At 33.4% G+C, this 21,269-nt stretch overlaps 1 protein-coding gene across 3 annotated transcripts in view; it reads left to right on the top strand.

Annotated features, from left to right (window-relative positions):
- LOC114333247 (elongation of very long chain fatty acids protein-like) overlaps nucleotides 1-6,157 on the top strand; it is a 351,442-nt gene extending 345,285 nt beyond the window's left edge. For all 3 annotated transcript variants that reach the window (XM_050647870.1, XM_050647880.1, XM_050647876.1), the window contains exon 9: nucleotides 5,906-6,157. In XM_050647870.1, the coding sequence (XP_050503827.1) occupies nucleotides 5,906-6,112 (207 nt within the window). In that variant the 3' untranslated portion in view covers nucleotides 6,113-6,157. The remainder of the gene's footprint in view (nucleotides 1-5,905) is intronic.
- The last annotated feature ends 15,112 nt before the right edge of the window (nucleotides 6,158-21,269 follow it).

Below are 21,269 nucleotides of genomic sequence, written 5' to 3'. Positions count from 1 at the left end.
AAATGCTGGCACGTAATATTCTAAAATGCTTTTAATGTACATGTGAGCTGAGATTCACCCAATCAGAAATTCGGTATGTCCTTTCCAAGAAATACCTCTCCATAGCACTATGCCGCCACCACCAAAATCAGCACACTGAATGAGGTTACAACCGGTAATATAACGTTCTCCAACTGTTCTGCAGACGAAGTTTTGTTAATCATGCTTCCATATGCTGAACGGTATACCAACTGTAACTTCATACAGAGTGTTAATTTTGGTGGTAGTGGCACAGTGCTATGGAGTGGTATTTCGTCGTGGAAAATACAAACCGAACTTGGGATATGATTGGGTGAATGACCATTATGAATTGTAAATGTTCATTAGCTGAATGAACATTAAAAAAACGCTAAAGCACATTGTAGCCCTAAAAATTTACTTCACATGATAATTTCAAAATATATGCAATATTTTTTCCGTGAGTATATTAAACGCAAATCAAATGACGTTTGAGGTTTGCTATGGATATTCCTAACAACCGTATTTGATAATAAATAAATTCTGTAGGTTACACACAATCAAAATCTAATAAGGCGCACCTAAAAAAACATAATTTTTAACAAAATGATTTACTGCTAAAAAACTAGTTTTGATCTGGAAGTGGAGAAGAAACTCGTTATACAGTATTATTTATTAATATCTTTTAAAAAGTATGATCCATTTACCGGAGGTAGAGGTATAAAAATATTTCACTGCCATAAAAGAATAACCCAAAGTAAATATTACCCGACAAAATAAGAAGAAAAATTGGTGCTATTTTAGCATGCGTTTATAAACGCATAAATAAGAACAATTATTATTTTAATTTTACAAATAATACTTCGTTATATCTCTATTTTACTATTTTAGCTGAGAATAATGAAATTTCTGGCTTATTTCCATTTAAAATAATAAATAAACAAAATATTAGTTTGTAGAATGAAGATGGTAATTCTTCTCATTTATGCATTTTATTCCCTTTGTAAAGATACCCAAACCATTCTGAGGGGAGAAAAGACTATAAATAATATGGGTATTGTTTAACCGCATATGCAGATAATATGTACTACCACAAAAAAATCTTTACAAAGTGAATAAGGCGCATAAATCAGAAGAATTATTATTTTAATTTTAGAAATTAATATTTTGTTATATTAATTTACTATTTTAGTTGGCGTTGGTGTCTTATAAGTAAACAAAGTTTACTTATGTTGCACACTAAAATAGATATGGACAGGTAGACCGTATACTATAGTAGCACAGAAAAATTCTTAATTTCTTCGTTTGATCTAGTAAGCTGCTGGTTTTTTGAGGTGAAGCTTAGTATAGCACCTAAATTTTATTTTAGAAATATTAATATTTATTAAAAACAAGGTTTATTTTGAAATGTTTGTATTTACCCAATAATACAAAAATATTATAATGATTTCCAATTTCAAATTTAATATTTTCTTGTTTCCAGATAATTGTTTCTTCGTTTGTTTTGTTTAATCCTACACCGGTCAACTTTCTACAATATTAATATCTAATAAAAATATTTTTTTGACTTTTTAGGGAAAAATAATTTTAAAAAATTACCAAAATTGATTTTGACAAAAAAGTAGTTGTATCAAGTCTGATATATTATAAGCATTAAGGTATAAACATGTTACTGATTATGAAATTATACAGAGCATCTGTGATTTTTGTTTAAACAACATTTAAGCACTTAATTTGAAAAAACGAAAAATAAGTGAGCAATTTACACCTTTGTCTAGTTTGTTTCTTTATATTGGTCAATGATCCTGGAATCTACTGGAACGTCTATAGGTGATACAGGAAAGAAAACTGTAGTTTTTTTATTTTTTTTACTTTCATTGCAAATTTTACAGCCTCATTTTCACTTGGCAAGTTTACTGGCTGAAAGTGCTTGCCGCTACTAAACTTGCCGTGCGTAAACAACAGGAAAGTGCACTTGCTTTTTTTCGGTAAGCGCTTGCTAGAAGTTGACAGACAGGCTAGTTTACTCCTTGCTTACCCACTATTTAGAAATACTGCAAGGAAGCTAAACTATCACCAGTACCAAGATGTCATGATGTTACTTCTACTTATATTATTTCAAAAATCCGACTTCTCCTCCATGTTTTACACTTTGTTAGTTTAGATTTAATTAATGTGTGTTTTTTTTTTTGTTCTTTGTTTTTTTTTTAATTTTTTGGCTTGGACGATAATAGTCATTCAGCCAGTCTCAATAAAATGTAAATCTATTAAAGTAATTGTCAATTAGTGAAACATGGTTATTATAAATATATAAAAATTTGTCTAATTCTACCTATTCATTACAGCTAATGTACATACATACTATGTTAATAAATTAATACTATAGCTATATTATACTTAATGGATATCAATAACACATAGTGTATACATTTTACAAATAAAAATATTAATGATATATTTAAAATAATTGCGTTCATTTTTATTTTTTTGTTTTGTTTTTTTTTGTTTTTTTTTTGTCACTAGGATAAGATGTCAACCCAGTTCAACACATCGGAGGTTTAAATCCTGTGAATCCTGTGTAAAGTAATTTTTTTCTTTAAGTTTTTTTTTAATTTTTTTAATTAATGTTAACAGTTAAACTTATAAAATTATTATAAGAATGGAGGTCTTCATCTCCTGTTCCAGTCTTGTTGACCAACCCAGAGTATTTCTACGCCTTATCCAATCTCTAATCTAAACTCGTCTTTCCTGTTTTTGACACACTACTTGGAGCCATTTGGTACTAACTATGTACTAAAAAATAAATTGAATATATGGGGATGGATAACTACAAGCAAGTTTTGTGGCCGCAAGTACTTACTTTCAGCCAGTACACTTGCCAAGTGTGAATAAAGCTTAATGGTATCATACCATATATCTATCTTTTTTCAAGAGGAAAGAAACATTTTGACGCCTGTCAAAGTTTTCAATATATTTTAAATGTAATCTGTTTTTTCGAATCCTGAGAAAAGCTATAAGTATTTTTGAATAATTTAAACGCAGATTGAAAAAAATACTTTATTAGCGAGGGCTGAAACTCCCTTAGAATGAATAAAAAGTTTCTTTTGAATGAGATATTTGAAATTAAAAATCACACTATATTTTTCTTAGTTTTTCACCCCTGTAATTTATTAAAATAAACATTATAGAAGTTTTCAGGGACTTTCGGCCCTCTCTAGGAACGTAATCCTTCATTCTGCGTTTAAATTTTTCAAAAATACTTATTAGTTTTCTCAGGATTCGAAAAAATAAATCCCCATTTGAATAGCATTGCAGCCGAAAATACGTACCCATCCCCTAAAGCTGCTCATAGTATTCGGAGAGATAGAAACGGATTTTGCTCGTGATAAGTAATATTGACAAACTATACGTGGATATGTAGAATTAGTCCTGTGCATGACTTCCGCACACGTGTAGAAACCAGAGCGGGGGACGAGGGTAGTTATAAGGGGTCAAAGTCGCTCGTGATCGAGATAGGGCCCCAAAATTTGGGAATAAGTAAGTCATGACGTAACTAAGTAAAATCTCCAGGGGAGTAAGGCTGCATGGGGGCAAAGGGGTGGGAGCAGGGTTGAATATAAAAATTATAAGGAGTTTGTGACGTTCGCGATCAAGATAGTGCAAAAAAATTTCGGAATAAAAGGGTAATTATGTGAGGCCAAATTCGCGGTTTTCATTATTTTTTTGTGACCCTCATGATCGAGATAGTGCAACTAAGTATGTCATGACGTAACTAAGTAAAATCTCCAGGAGCGAAACGCCGCGTGGGGGCAAAGGGGTGGGGCAGGGGTGAATATAAAAATTATAAGGGGTTTTTGTGACCTTTGTGATCGAGATAGTGCCCCAAAATTTGGGAATAAGTAGGCCATTACGTAACTAAGTAAAATCTCCAGGGGCATAACGCTGCGTTGGCGACAAAGGGGTGGGGGCAGGGGTGAATATAAAAATTATAAGGGTTTTTTTGTGATGTTCGTAATCGAGATAGTGCACCAAAATTTGGGAATAAGTAGATCATGACGTAACTAAGCAAAACCTCTTGGGGCGGAATGCTGCTTGGGGGACAAAAAATTATAAGGAGTTTTTTGTGACATTAGTGATCGATATAGTGCATCAAAATATGGGAATAATCATCATCTCGATCATGAGCGTCACAAAAAAAATAATAAAAACCGCGAATTTCACCCCTTATAACTACCCTCGTCTTCCGTTCTGGTATCCGCCCGTGTGGGAAAGTGATGTACACGACTAATTCAACATATTACTAAAGCCTAATTTACACTTGGCAAGTTTATTGGCTGAAAGTGCTTGCGGCCACTAAACTTGCCATGTGTAAATAACAGGAAAGTGCACTTTCTACTTGTCGGCAAGCGCTTGCTAGAAGTTGACAGACCGGTTAGTTTACTTGCCGCTTGCCCACTATTTGTTCTATTTAAAATGAGTGGGATGACACTGATTTACAATAAGTGGGATGAAAATCAGATAATTTCATTTTGAAACACATACGAAGAATATCAACTTTGTGGAATATAAAGTTATATGATCACATTATGAATAAATTAAAAGGTGAAAAGGTATTTGTGAAACTCTTAAAGGAGTTACAAAAATAATGTTCTCATCCATGTTTCAGAATTTGTAAGTTTAGGCTCAACTACTTTTAAGGGTTATTGAAACTTTTGGAAAGATAAGCCCATAAAATTCCTGCAAGAATGGAAATCTTCAACTTTTTGCAAATAAATAATATAAAATTTGTTATTTCATTATTTCAAATAATATTTACTTTCTCTCTCATACACTGACTATAATAATGCGCATAGACGCCATCCCCCACCGACACCTTTAGAATCTGTGCACTGTACGTGTACGTGATGCTCGCCTCAGCATTCATTACAGAAAAATTAGTACAACGCTAATATACAATCTTCGCTTCAAAATAATCATAACAGGTACTAGGAATAACTAGTAATATTTACTTAGTAGCAGTCTAAAGACAAAAGTGTATACTATTGTTCACAGCAATAAAAATCGACAGTAAGAAAACTACTAGTTTTTCTTTTTTTGGCTTAGACTTACCGTCATACCGCCAGACACATAAGGAATACAAGTTATCAAGTTATACAAAACAGGTTTAAAACAAAGATAACAACTAAAAGGTATTAAGTAACACTAAGCTTAACAGCTAAAACAACTAACTACCAAAGGTATTAATTAAAAATGTTTAAGGGAATTATAATGATAATTTGCTGTCTTTTAAAAAGTTAATTAAAGAGTTGTATACATCTACAGAACCAAGTGATAATAAATATAGTATATTCCAAGGAGTTGCTACTTTACATTTTAATAAATCATTTATTAATTTAGATGAGTAAATTGTATTTTTAGAACAACCAAAAAATATATGATCTAAATCACTTTCCTCTTCACAATGCTCACATTTATCATTATCCAAAACCTGTATTTTAAATAAATGCTTTGGATAACATGCGTGCCCGAATCGTACTCTAATAATAGAAGTTATGTACTTTCTAGAAGCTCTACAAGACTTGTTCCAAGGAAATTTGGGAATATCGGGCTGAATTAACGAGTATATATTTTGATTCACAAAAGAGTATTCCTTCCACTGGTAGCTCCACTCCCGATGCAGTGTTGACTTGAAAGAGATTATACTATCAGTCAGTGTTATTTTATGTAGAATACTGGTATCGGATGAAACGCTTTCTTTGGCTAATAAGTCGACATACTCATTATGTTCAAATCCTGCGTGTGCTTTAATCCAGATAAAACTACTAGTTGAGAAAATAGATTTTTTGCGTCTATCTAACCAAATGTACACTTCATAAATATGCAATGCTTAATAGTATTTCTTTTCTAGATTCAGTTTGCAATAGGTGCTGTTCATTCACTCCACTTACTCATCAAGGGCTGCCATGTACCTCGATTGCTCAGTATATCCTTGTTTTTGGAAGCGACTTTCTTCTTTTACATGTTCGGTAACTTCTATTTGAAGGCATATACAAAGAAACCTGCCACACATGTAACTGCCAATGGGCACCAGAACAACGTTAAAAAAGAAAACTAGAATGTAAAAATTGCTACTGTAAATAAAATATTATTTATTTAGAAATGTGTTTTATTTCAATTAAAATGTGGTATAATAGTATAATATGATTGTTAACCCCTCAATGCTGAGTGGTAAGAGCGCCTACATTTGGACCTTAAACTGATAAGTACGAATCCTGGCTGGTTGGAGAAATGTTCTTGATTAAAAAATTTAATAAATGAAAATAGTTTCTATCCTGTGGGATCGATACTCACCTGAGGGTCCGCAGACGTTCGGATTCGAAAACGTCTCTTTGTAAAGACAATAAAGCCGACTTTACTAAGTAACAAGACACTTACTCACCACGTACACTACACATTACTTATTACTAATTACGTGGCTAAAGGTTTCAAACCAACGCCAGAAACAAAAAATGTGATTGTATTAGAAGAAGTAAAATTTTAATGAATCAATTTAATTTTAAAGACTTCTAGAAAATCTGGAAAATTTCGAGAAAAATATAAAAAGTGTTTTAAAATTTTTATGTATGATTAATGAAATATTTTATTTGATTTCGTCTGCCAACCTTTGTTTATCTGACATTTACACCATTCATATCTACATCATTGTTCTAATAATACCTAAATGATTTTCAGAACTATCGAAAAATTAAGATAGTTTATCAAGTAAGATATTTATTTAACAGCTAGAAAATATAGGGATTCTCTTTGTGACACCCAATAATACCCACATTTTTATTCTTCTTTAACAGCCTCTTCTATTCCCGTCCTAGACATAGGCCTCCCTTATGTTTTATATATTCACCTGTTAAGAGCTATCTGGTATGGTTCAAGTGGAAATCGGTGAGACTGCGCCTTTTATCAATAAAATTAGATATGTCTAAGACATTCCAGAAGCCGCTAACGATTAGATGTTTTAACATCGCATTAATCATTGTAAATTAGTCAACGGATATTAGTACAGTGAAAATAATAAGACGAGAACTGGACGATAATGATTATAAAGAATAAATTTAAAGTTTTTTCTACTTTAGTGACAAAAAGCAAGCTCATTAACAGAACCCAATTTATAATTATTTTGCACATCATATACTTGAAACATTATTTGGTTGAAAAATCTCATTTTGGTTGGCAAAAAAATATCTTAATTTGTCTGGACTAAATTACAGTTCTGTTTATCTTAAAAGGGATATGTTACTATCAACATTCACACAGTGTTGCCAAACTGAATTTTGTTATGTTGGGTGTAATTTTTACCACCGATCTCCGAGGGTAGTTTACCAGCTTTTTACTGCCTTTTCTTTAATGTCGTCGATCCATGCCTTTTGAGGTCTTCCTATGCCTAATTTATGTGTTCTTGGTCGCTATTGTATTATTCTCTTTGCCCACTTCTCTTCGCTTTCTTTTGATATATATATCCAGCCCGTTTCCATATATATTTTGCAATTGCTTCGAAATTTTTACTTTGTTTCTTTTTCTTAGAGCTTCATTTCTCACATCATATCTTAAGCTTAAATTTATGATAAGTCTCTCAATAGCTGTTTGCGTTGTTTAATGTCTATTGAGAGGCGGAGGATGGTTCTAAGTCTACTGTTTGGTAATTGTCATGGTCGTCATTCCATAAGTCATAAAAAAAAGGATACATGTGGTTTCAAAGACCTCTTGTTTTTAATTAACGGGGATTTTTGGATCCATTATGGTAGGGGAGCCCAAGCAAGGATTTTTGCAGTTACTCGAGCGCGTCAGATTATGACATGGGAAGAGACCTTGTACCCTGTAAATGTACCCCTACCATATATTGGTCCTTAATACAGTGGAGTTCGTTAAGGAGGATCCGAAAAAAAATCTATCTATCGAATGATCCCAAACACGACCCTCCTGGAGAGGGGTGAGGAGTAAATTTCCGGAGTTCCGATCCCGCAACGGGCCTAAAGATTATGAAAAAATGAAATTTTACCTTTTTTCGGAAATTTTTATTTATTCTCCATGTACATTTTATTTATCGCTATAGTAAAATTTATTAACAGTTTGCATGGTTGAGTAATAAAAACAATAGTTTTACTCACTTAACGAATATCTTCCGATCACGCAAGGTAAATAAAAGTCAATAAAAATTTGAAATTGTTGATGATTTTGATAAATTAAAAAACAATTAGTTATCTCTTTTTTCTGTTATATTGTGAAGCCCTTTGCTTGTTTACATATTGTATAATAATATTTAAACGACCCAGAACTCACAACAAGAAGGTGGTTGCACTTTTTACTCCACCCACGACCCACACCCTTCTCTCCATACAACCAATGTGTGTGTGGTTTTTACATTATTTACATAGTACATTTCTTTTTCATTTAGTTGTATCCAGCTTTTAAACGTCAACTTTAAATTTTGATTTGGTGGTAAAATTTGGCAGCATGGACCCTGATTTAAGTGTTGCCTTGATGAATCCATCTCTTGATTGGGTCCCACATAAATTAGACGATACTTCCGTGACCAACTCTACGTACCGCCAGACAGCTTGCGTATGACAGGGATGGTTTTGTACATTCCAGTCTGGCGTGTTGCCTGATATAATGTAGGAACTTATATCTTCATTTGAAACACTTTGAAGAACTGGTGGAGGAGATAGTTTTGCAACATCCCAATCTAATATTTCAGTGTAGTCCTCTGCTTCAAAATTTAAAGTAGGAGGAATGAAATTTCTAATACGTTTGCCCTTGGCTTTAGTCTATCCGGCATTTAACACTTTCCTTGGCCCTAGATCTCTAATGTGTTTCCTTTCTCCCTATACTTGAAATTTTGAACCACGGGACTAAACTGAAATAATAGACTGGATTATAATGTTGCAAAACTATTGCAGACTGTTGCAGAACTATCTTCTCCACCACTTCTTCGAAGTGTCAAATCAATATATAAGTGCTTGCATTACATCGGGCGACATACCAGACTAGAATGTACAAAACTGTCCCTGACATACGTAAGCTGATGAGAGGTGCCTAAAGTTGGTCACGGCAACATCGTCTAATGCAGGGGAGGCCAACCCGTCGATCGCGACCCCCTAGGTCAGTCAATCGATGGCAAGAAAAAATTATCTACCTACTTATCTATTCCCGTCCTAAATATTACAAAAATTCCTAGTCAGTAGATCCCAGAGAATTAGAAAGGCAGACAGTAGATCTCGAGTCCGATTAAGTTGGTCACCCCTGGTCTAATGTATGTGGGCCCCAATCAAGAGATGGATTCATAAGGGCAACACTTAAATCAAGGTCCATGCTGCCAGATTCTACCACCAAATCACAATACAAAGTTGACGTTTAAAAGCTGGATACAAGCATGAAAAAGGAATTTACCATGTAAATAATGTAAAAATCACACTAATTGGTTGGTTGGAAAGAAGGGTGTGTGTGGAGCTGGAAGAGCAACCACCTCCTCGTTGTGAATTCTGGGTGGTTTAAGTATTGTCATACAATATATAAACAAACGAAAAACTTCACAATGTAGGAGAAAAATGAGATTATAAATGTTTTTTAATTTATCAAAATCATCGAAAATTTCAAATATTTATAGATTGCAGGAACCTTGCGGGATCGGAAGATATTCGTTAGATACGTAAAACGTTTGTTTTTATTACTTAACCATGCAAACTGTAAATAAATTTTTCTATAGCGATAAATAAAACGTACATGGAGGATAAATAAAAATTTCCGAAGAAAAGGTAAAATTTAATTTTTTTCATAATCTTTATGCCCGTTGCGGGATCGGAAGGTAAAGTCCGATTTTAATAATTTTTGTTTTGTTTTTCTTGTCATTACCAATCGCAACTTTTCCTCACTATAGCGATACGGGATTATCAACTTGACTTTTTTCGCATCACCCTATTACTAACACCCCCGAAATGTTGATGACACACTCGTGTATTGGAATAAACTGTTTCAGGATCCATTATATTGTTTTTTAAATGCGGAGAAACGCAGCACTGGATGATCCAACGCTTAGTGTAAACTAAAAATCCTACTCATAAAAACGGAGAGGAGGTTAATAAAATTGATTAAAATTGTTATTAAATCTGATTAAAAACGTAACACCACTATAATAAGTAAACCACAAATTGTAAAGTAGAAAGTAAATACAAAATAACCCATTATGTAATTGTCAACTGTCAATTGTTAAATGTGACAAGAAAATTGACTGGAGGCAACATCTCTGGATTGGAATGGTAACTAATTTGCTGTCTTGACCTTGACCATTTACGTGAAAGTATGTATGGTTTGTGAGTTATATGTTCGATGGAAGTTAATTCGGAACGTCCGTTGAAATAAATACCCACCCATACCATAACTAACATCGCCGCTACCAAACGGCGTTCTGGGTGAATTTAACAAGGTGCAAATCGTTCTCCAGGTCTCCTCCATACACGTTCCTGTCAGTTTGGAGGTCGTAAGCAAAAACGGGACTCGCCGGAAAACATTAAAACACTCCCTTGTTGAACAGTCCAGTCTCTGTAATCATTCGTGAATCTCAACTTATTAGCTCGATCAGCCGCTATTAATTTAGGGCATTCTACTGGCTTATGAGGTTGGGAGGCTTTTATGGGTTGGAAGCTTGGACATTAAAGAAAGGTGTTTCGGACAAATTAGAAGCCTTAGAGTTATGGGCCTACAGAAGGATATTAAGAATAAGTAGGATGGATAGATTCACGAATGTCGAGGTGTTGAGAAGAAAGGGAAAAAGACAGGTTTTGAATACAATTAAATTTAGAAAACTGCAATATATGGGACATGTTATAAGGGGCGAGCGTTATAATTTGTTGCAATTAATAATACAAGGAATAATCCAGGGTAGAAGGAGTCATGGAAGAAGATGCATCTCCTGGTTAAACAATTCGAGAGTTTGGTTTAACTGCACTTCTGCCGATCTCTTTAGATCAGCGGTATCGAAAGTGCGAACTGCCATGATGATTTCCGACCTTCTTAGAGGAGATGGTACATTAAGAAGAAGAAGACTGGCGTATGAGTACGTAAACCACTTTCATGCAGAAGTCTTCATAGGCTGGGTATCCATTTTTGTTCGCGAAATTCTCGCGCTCCGCGTTCCTGCAACTGCTCTAATAGATACGGCATGCGCTCCTCTATATACAGGTTGGGGCATTAGTGTGACAAAGTCCAATTACTCGTTTGTCATAAGAGATACGATAAAAAGTTATTTAGGTAAAAGTTGGGGCATGGATAGGACCACAATTTAAAAGTATTTTTAAATATACAGAGTCGTGCTTATTGACAGGGTGACACAAACTTATGTTTTTTTTAAATAGAACACCCTATATATTTTTAAATTTCTGGATTTTCCTCAACGTTTCCTTTCTTAAAATAAAGGGTTTGTAATATTACACGAAGTAGTTTAAAAGATACAGTGGAACCTCGATAACTCGGATTAATCGGGACCGCGACCGATCCGGGTTATCGAAAATCCGGGTTAGCCGGAGAATATGGTAAAAATTAATAAAATACGGTATACTTACAGATAAACTCCGTTATAATTGAAATAACATGAAATATATATGCACAGTACACATCTAAATTACTAAAAACACGTAAACACAAACCTAAGCAAACGGAAGTGAACAATAGAAGACTGTACTACACACAATACAGTCACAATCGGAACGATGTTATGTTATTTAAGAACAGTGAAGAACTAAGACCATTGTTTAAAAAAATTATTTTTTAAATAGTCTTTTAGTCTATTTTAAACAATGGTAAGACAGTTTGATTGAAATAAATAAAGAAATACTACAACAGGTGCCTGTTGTTTCAGATATTCAAGACAATGAACCTGCCGCCGTGTGCCGTGAGTCATTTTTATTATCTTATAGCTCAAATTACACAAATACACACTATCTCTCAAATATTATATTACATACATTTTATTTTGAATTGTAAAAATGTTTGTCTTGATGAAAATCGGTCCGGGTTAGCCGGACTTCCGGGTTATCGGGGGACGACTTATCGGGGTTCCACTGTAATTGCGTTTTTTTTTGATAATTTCGTAGCAAAATGTACACCCTGTAGAATTGTAGTGATTTGACATCAAATTTTTATTTTATGTTTAAACGATTTTTAATATATACTTCATCTAATTTACCTACCGTTGCACGTCATCCGCATCATAGACTGTGACGTCACATGATACCAACACGAAATATTTAGGCGGTTAGTCCGATTCGGATTTTTTGCACAATCTTACTCAAAAAGGACCCCTTTTAACAAATTTGCATGTTGCCAGGACCAAAAGTGCGTCAACAATTTTTTTAACGTTTTTTTTGTTTTTTTCCTAATATTATTTTTTTGCATGGAGCAAAGTTTTTTAAGTTTTTGGATCTACCAAACAGAAAAGGTCTTAAGTGACATTTCTCTAAAGTTGGTAGTTTTTGACATATAAGCGATTAAAAATTGAAAAATTGCGAAATTGGCCATTTTTAACCCTCAAAAACTATGTGAAAAACTGAAAATTTGAATGTTGCCAAAATAGGTAGATATTCTTTAAACATCGATTAATGAAACCCCCGAAGAGTTTTTTGCAGTACAATATTCAAAACTTCTTTGTTTTTTAATTGCTAATCAAGCGTGCGCGACACTATTTTCCACCGACAGTATGGTGCAAATGAAAGGAATAAATTCGTTATTTCGTAAACCGACGACTTTAAGGAAAAATCCCGAAACAGGTCGTTTTTATTTTTAAGTTATTATATTGTGGCATATATGGTATACTAGTGACGTCATCCGTCTGGGCGTTATGACGTAATCAATGATTTTTTAAATGAGAATAGGGGTCGTGTGCCAGCCATTTGAAAGGTTCCTCAATTCTCTATTCAGTAATATAAACATTTATATATTTATTTATACAGGGTGTCGTTCTACTTCTTTTTTTGTCAAATATTTAAATTGATTAAAAATTTTTTAGCGAGTTTCTTTAAATGGAATACCCTGTATTTAATATAAAATGATATTTTATATTGCTTTTTTATTTCTTAAACATTCCCTATACCTAAGTTCTTTAATTTGTAAGTTATTCGTGATCCTATAAGCCATACATTAATTGCAACAAAAATTACGAGAAATTTTATTAGGTGGCGGTGAAAATATACAATCAAAAATAATTTTTCGAAAAAAAAAATTAATCATAATCTAGCCTTATAATCCAGTTTCCACGTTTCACGAACAGTCATAAACAATTTCCAAAAATTACGTCACGTCACTTGAGCCTATTTTTTAAATTACACGTCATTTTACGGTATTTCGCGAATTTTATAACGAAATTGTCTTTCTTAGATCCGCGGCTGAACCCCCAAATATTGTAGGATTTGTTAAAGACAATCGTAATAAAAGTCCGTGTGATGTTTAAGAGTTTTAATTAATAAAATAGATAACTAAATAATAGATACTATTAAATTGACGAAATATAAAAGTGTTTGTGTAATTGCGACCAAAATTTACGTGTTTTTATAAAAAGAAATGTATTGGGAAATAATTGCGTCTAATCAATATTATAACCGGATTGTCATAATATTCGTCTTAAAGCGTCTCTTTACGTCTTAAAGCGTCTTTTTCTATTCTCTCAAAGAACACGTCCATCTAGATCCTGATGTTAAAATCGACTGCCTATACAACCCCCACGCTAAATAAAATTCTCTTACTGCTAACATCCCTTTTCCGTTTTCTCCTGAGAACCAACCCATTAAAATTGGTTTCCCAAGTATGTAAATACCGACCTTTTCCAATAAACGTAAACTATAAAATTAGTTAAGCCGGCTACTTGTTTATCTTTATGTCTTAAGGACGATTGAAAATAAACAAAATTTTCTAACCGCCACCCGTCGATTGGTTCCACCCATCTGTCCACACATCGGTCACTGTGGGCGACGACGGACGCTCGTTTCGTGTTTGTAATAATAATTAAAGAAAAATATATACAGGAGTCTTAAAAACTAAGATAAAATATTTACAATTCTACATTAATGTTTAATTTATCCCAGTTAAATTCATTATACACTGACAAAATTTTTAGACCAGGAGTGTATAATATATTGCAAGCACATACTTGAAATATGGACAATTATAGAAAAACTGGACAATTAGAAAAAATAAAATGCGATTTGTATTACATGCATAGAAAAATGATAAAACTTCTTTTTATTTCCCTAGTATTTATTTAATTGTGTAATATGGATTCCTGTCTTACTTACTTATCTTTCTTTTTCAGGATATATTAATTTGTTTTGTGGTAAGTTGGTTTGCCCTTATATTTGCTTCTTGCTTTTGGGTAACACACAAGCACGTTTTGAGTGAATTTTCACCATCAAAAAATAATAGCATTAAGGTTTTAGCGGATAGATGTTCAGAAATGAAAAAATTAAAACAGAAATATTATCTAAGAAAATGTGCGCGATTGTTGGCTATAAGAAGAAAACCATTAATATTCTTGTAGATAACGTATTCTTAATATTCTTGTCAGATAGACTTTATAACAATCAACAAACGATTCCGTAACGCAATAATATCAGCCAAAACATATCCTGGAGCTGATATAAACTCTGACCATAATCCTCTTGTAGCCCAATTACGAGTCAGACTAAAAACCTTAATCCAGAAACAGAATAACAAAAGATTAGATATGGATCAACTTAGAAATCCCGAGATAAAAGTCAAGCTTACAAATAGCATTAATAGTAATGTTGCTTTAACAACAAATACGGATGATATTGAAAGAGACTGGATCAACTTAAGGGACGCTATATGCAACGGTGCGAAAGAAGTAATTGGTGACTACGAGCGGAAGAAGAAGAACGAATGGATGACAGATGAAATATTACACCTCATGGACAGAAGGAGGGAAAATAAGAATAATCCCGAACAGTATAAAGAACTGGATAGAACTGTCAGCAGAAAGATAAAAGAATCCAAAGAGAAATGGTTACAAGAAAAATGTCAAGAGATAGAAGAGCTAGAACGAAGACACGATAGTTTTACCATGCATAAAAAAATTAAGGAGTTTTCTTATACTTACAAGAAAAAACAGTTTGGTAAGTTAATAGACGAGAACAACAAACTTATTGTAGATAAAGAAGAACAGTTACAGACTTGGGCAATTTACATAAAAGATTTGTTTACGGATTATCGTCATATTTCTACGAACTCTCTTGATCTGAATGGACCAAAAATATTGAAAAGTGAGGTGATAAAAGCTATAGATCAAACGAAAGATGGGAAAGCAACAGGATGCGATGAAATACCAGTCGAATTTTTAAAAGTTTTTAACGAGAACAACATGAATGTAGTATTGAAACTGTTCAATAAGATATACGATACTGGTCAAATTCCATCGGACTGGCTGAAATCTACATTTGTGCCCCTTCCCAAGAAATCCAATTCTAAGACGTGTAGCGAATATCGCCTTATAAGTTTAATGAGTCATACCCTTAAAGTATTCTTGCGTATTATCCATTCCAGAATACGAGCAAAATTAGAACACAGCATAAGTAAAACACAGTTCGGTTTTAGATGCGGTTTTGGAACTCGAGAGCCCCTATTTGCAATACAAGTCTTGATTCAAAAATGCCTGGATCAACAGAAAGATGTTTATGCCTGTTTTATCGACTATGAGAAAGCATTTGATACTATCAAACATGACAAACTCATAGAACTATTACATCTTTCAGGACTTGACACTAAGGACATCCAGATTATAAAAAATCTATATTGGAATCAAACAGCCCACATAAAGAATGGACATATGGTGAGTGAAAACATAACCATTTCTAGAGGGGTTAGACAGGGCTGTATTCTTTCGCCACTGCTTTTCAACGTGTACACGGAACAAATATTTCTAGAGGCAGTAGAAGAGTACAATGAGGGCATCAAGATTAATGGCGATAATAATACCAATAAGTAATTTTCGATATGCAGATGATACTGTTATACTAGCCGATAACATCGAAGATTTACAGATGATGCTAAATAGAGTAAATACAACTGGCAACCAATTTGGACTGAAGATCAATAGAAAGAAAACTAAATTTATGGTGATCAGTAAAAAGAACATTCAACATATCGACCTGAATATTGAAGCCGAACGTATTGAAAGAGTACACCGATTTAAATATCTGGGATATACAGTAAATGATAAGTGGGACCCAGATGTAGAGATTAGGATCCGAATTGAAATAGCAAGATCCAAATTCATAAAAATGAGAAAGCTCTTAAGCAACCGCAACCTAAGCGTTAACCTCCGATGGCGCGCCACAAAATGCTATGTACTCTCTACGCTACTTTACGGAGTAGAAGGGTGGACGTTAACAGCAGCAACTATAAAGAAGTTAGCGGCTCTAGAAATGTGGCTGTATCGACGCATACTGAGAATTCCTTGGACAGACAGAGTGACCAACACAGAGGTATTGAGACGAATGGGTAAAGAGTTGGAATTGTTAACAACTGTTAAAAGGAGGAAAGCGTCATACCTGGGCCATGTGTTCCGTAATGATAAGTACAGTCTGCTACAGCTTATCGTCGAAGGCAAGATTGAAGGTAGAAGAGGTTTGGGCAGGAAGAAGAAATCCTGGCTGAGAAACTTGAGAGAATGGTTTCAAATACCAGAAGCTGCGAACATAATACATGCGGCACAAAACAGAGAAACCTATCGTTTGATGGTCGCCAACCTTCGGTAGAAGACGGCACATAAAGAAGAAGTAGATAACGCAGAAAAAGCTATTATCAATGAACGAACAGTTCTTGAAATAAAATGGAAGTAGGTTGAATGCTCGAATATATGGAATTTATATAAATAAAAGGCAGATATCCAGCATATAGTTTAATCAAATCTTGTCCAAGTATACTTTCGCTAACTTGGCTTCATCAGGGGCATCTAAAATAAGCCAGAAAACGCCATTGTAACAAAAGAAATAAGTGGAAAAAACTTTGACAAAAAATCAAAGTTGATGTTAGACAAAAAATTACAATAACGTAGACTTACTTCGTCAAAACAGGAATGTATCCCAGCAAAATGTAACATTTTTATGGCAAGAAAGAAATTAAAAAAAAAATTTCACCTAATAAATAACATAAAACACACACTGGACGAAGGACAAATGGATCAAAAATTAATTAAATTATGCCCGATACTACATCTTTACAAGAAAAATATAAGAAAAATGAGTGACAGTTCCTTATTTTGGCGGTACTGTTCAAGTAAGTGATAAGTGACAAATGACAACTGATGTGACTTAGACAAATATTGTGTACAGTCACTACATAGTGAACTGTATATTACAAGAATTTAATGTAAATTGAACACTGAACCCAAGTACAACGAAATTTTTGTACCGAACAACGAACTTGTTGTAACGAAGTTCGTTGTACTTGGATTCGGTGTTCAATTTACATTAAATTCATGTAATATACATCATATTATATACATAATTTAACATGTCACGAATTCCTCGGTAGAATGCAGTAGGATGTGGTTACCCATACTGAAAGAGGAAGTCAATAGAAAGAAAATACCACGATTAGTAAGTCAATAACATATCGAGTTAGTACAAATTTTATATTTTAGTATTACTTATTGTATATCTATATAATATTAATATTATTTATAATTTAAACATATTAAAGTCAGAATTTGATATTAGTTTTTTGAAGGTAGATTAAATGTAAGACCAAATACTTACGATGTCGGGATAGTATCACGAGGTTTTTTCCTGGTTTTCCCTCGTGATTTACTATGGAATCTCTAACGCAAGAATTTTACTGTCATCGTTGCATTTAGTTGTCTTTTTAAAGACAGATCACATGCTATGATTTTTTTTGCGACGGATATTCTTGAGTTGGGATTGATTTCATGTAATCGAATGAACTATCTTTTAGTAAAGTCGTACCAGGAACGCAACTCATAAATATTGGCGATATCATTTTAAAGTCTTCTACTTTAAAATGTATAATATAAGTCTGAATTGCCAATATAAATGAGTCAGATTAAATAAATTATTAGAAGAATTTTTTTACTTAGCAACATGTTTGTTTTATTTTAGTAGTATTTTGTATTTTGACAACGAAACCCGATTTGGGCTTCGAATCGTTAATAAATTCATTTTTTAGTAAAATTGTGGCTTATTTCCCATAAAAAATACGTAATGTAATATACAGTTCACTATGTAGTGACTGTACACAATATTGTGTAATGTCACTACATAGTGAACTGTATATTACAAGAATTTAATGTAAATTGAACACTGAACCCAAGTACAACGAACTTTTTGTACCGAACAACTAACTTGTTGTAACGAAGTTCGTTGTACTTGGGTTCGGTGTTCAATTTACATTAAATTCTTGTAATATACAGTTCACTATGTAGTGACTGTACATAATATTTGTGCACTACCTCTGGTAGTAGCCAGAAATAAAGATTTAACATAATTTAGTAGCGTTTACACTTTTGTACAGTACTTACCCTTTCTGCACAGTGTGACAAGAATACATCAAATAGTTGTAAAGTACTGGGTACAAATAGTTTTAAAACTTTTGACTCCCTGTAACTCAGTAAGATATCGTGCACCTCTACATCGTGCAGGACGATTTATTAAGATTGTCCAATTTCTGAGTTGATTCTAGACCTCAAAACATGAAGAAAATGGAATAGAAATATGCTTTATTGTCACTGAAAATTTTTACAATTTAATGGGCAAAGCTTACATAGAGTCAAATGAAAAATATTATCAATAACAAATAAAAACTCCAATTTACTAAAATTACATAAATCGTCAATATACAGTATATAATATATAAAAGCGGAGTCCGGTCCTGATAGCAAGCAAATCTTACAGCTTTATATCGGTCCTGACAAATTTATAAATTCAAGTAGTTAAAAGTTGAAATATAATTTAATTTTTACATTGTTTGCAAGATAAAGTTTAAATGTGACAGTGTGTTAAAAAACCAACGATTCTGTGAGTACAAAATTGCATTATTTATATCTAACCATAAAATCAGAAGTTAAAAGGCAATATTTTATCGATTTCAATCCAAATTATCGATTATCGACAACAACTTTTTGCTGATTCAAGTAATTAGGCTGCCGTCTAATTTTGTTAAGAGGCCAGGTCCGGCTTCAGATCCGCTGTTCCAATGCATGTAAATTTTCAACGGGACGATGGCTGAACCGGAATTAGCTACTACTTCACGAAATACACCGACTACGTCACATATCTCTTACTCTCATGCATTAAACAGTTTTAAACATCCTTCAAAAGACCAAGGTATCATACTTTCAACCATACAAGGAATACAAGTTTTCGAATATGTAAAAGCTGTTGGATCAATAGTACAGCCCAAAAACGTTATTTGGGCATCCAGAATCGCAAACAACCGCATCTGCATCTACCTCTCGTCTAAATATATAGTTGACCAATTTCTTAGCTCCCACAAACATGTAATTATTGACGGCAACCAAATTGAAGTAAGAAGATTAATAACTCCTGCCCAGAGATTAATCATATCAAGTGTATGTCCTACTATACCTAATAGCATAATTGAAGACCATCTAAAAACTATGGGTATAAAATCCGTCTCCAACATGACGTTTCTACGAGTAGGCATGCAAGACCCGGAATACAGCCACGTGCTTAGCTTTAGAAGGCAAATCTTCATAAGTCCTTTAGAAAATGCATCGATTCCTGACTCATTCCTAATTTCATTCGACAATACATCATATAGAATATACATTTCCATAGACGGTTTAAACTGCTCCAGATGCAAGACGGTCGGACATCAAGATTCTGACTGTCCTTCTTTATCATCATTAAGTAGTCCAATTAATCAAACGGAAACTGACCATCAAGTGAACGTACTCAACTCTGCCAATAAAGAATATAGCCAGCCAGAAGAACAACCACGGAAAGAACACGAAGAAGGTACCCAGAAATTAAAGGAACCGAAACTTAACATCACAAAAAATCACGAATTAACATCAGCCACAAACGACCAAACCACTTCCTTACAAACAAACAAAGAACTACAGATTTCGTCACAACCACAAATATCCCAAGATTCAGTAATTGAAAGCGATAGAAAAATCTCTGAAGCTATTCATGTTACTAAAAGACAAATTTCCACTTCTCCCGAAATCCTTGAAAATGACCTACCTCCTCCCACTACTGAAAAACAAAAAAATAAAAAGCCTAAAACTCAAGATTCTATTCCAGATATTCTCAATGAAATTAAAGAAAAAATTGAAAATAGAATCCCTTCCTTCACACTTTCTTTTCATGAAATATGTGATTTTCTGTCAAATTCCCTTCACTCAAAACATCCTGAACTTATTGCTAAAAATTATTCAAATGAAAGCGATGAAATCAAAGAAATTCTAAACTTTATATATTCTCAAACACAAAATAAAAGTTTAAAAAACAATATTACCAGATTGAAGAAGAAACTACTTCTAAGCAGTCTTTCTTCTACTGACGAAACTGACTACGAATCAAGTTCTCAAGTAAATAGTTAAAATGGCCAATAATACATTCATATTACAGTGGAACCTCAATGGTTATTTCACCCATATAGAATCCATCAAGCTTCTTATAAACGATTATCTTCCTTTAGTCATATGCATAGAAGAAACCCATTTCAAACATCAAAATGTAACATTAAAAAATTATGTTCCTTTTCTAAGAAACCGAGTTACAGATCATTCAAGCGGCGGAACAGCAATTTTCGTAAGGGATGACATAGAGTCAACCGAAATACAACTGCAAACAAACCTGGAAATAGTTGCAGTGTCAGTCACCCACAAAATGAAAATCAATATTTGCAACGTATACTTACCTCATCCTACTGATTTAGATATAACTGAACTAAGCAATGTTTTAAACCAAATTCCACACCCAAAAATAATATTAGGCGATTTTAACTGTCACAACAGTACCTGGGGAAGTAACAAAACCGACAAATGTGGTAATCTCTTAAACAATCTCATCGACAATTTAAATTTAGTGTTACTGAACACTGGCAAATCTACTAGGTTCAATTCATACAATGGTACATTTTCAGCTATAGATCTCTCTTTATGCAGTCCGTCGCTAGCTACTTTATTATACTGGGACACATTGGGGTATTTATATGATAGTGATCAT

This window comes from Diabrotica virgifera, chromosome 1, assembly GCF_917563875.1.
Source record: "Diabrotica virgifera virgifera chromosome 1, PGI_DIABVI_V3a".
NCBI lineage: Eukaryota > Metazoa > Arthropoda > Insecta > Coleoptera > Chrysomelidae > Diabrotica > Diabrotica virgifera.
This window is presented reverse-complemented; position numbering and strand designations above follow the sequence as displayed.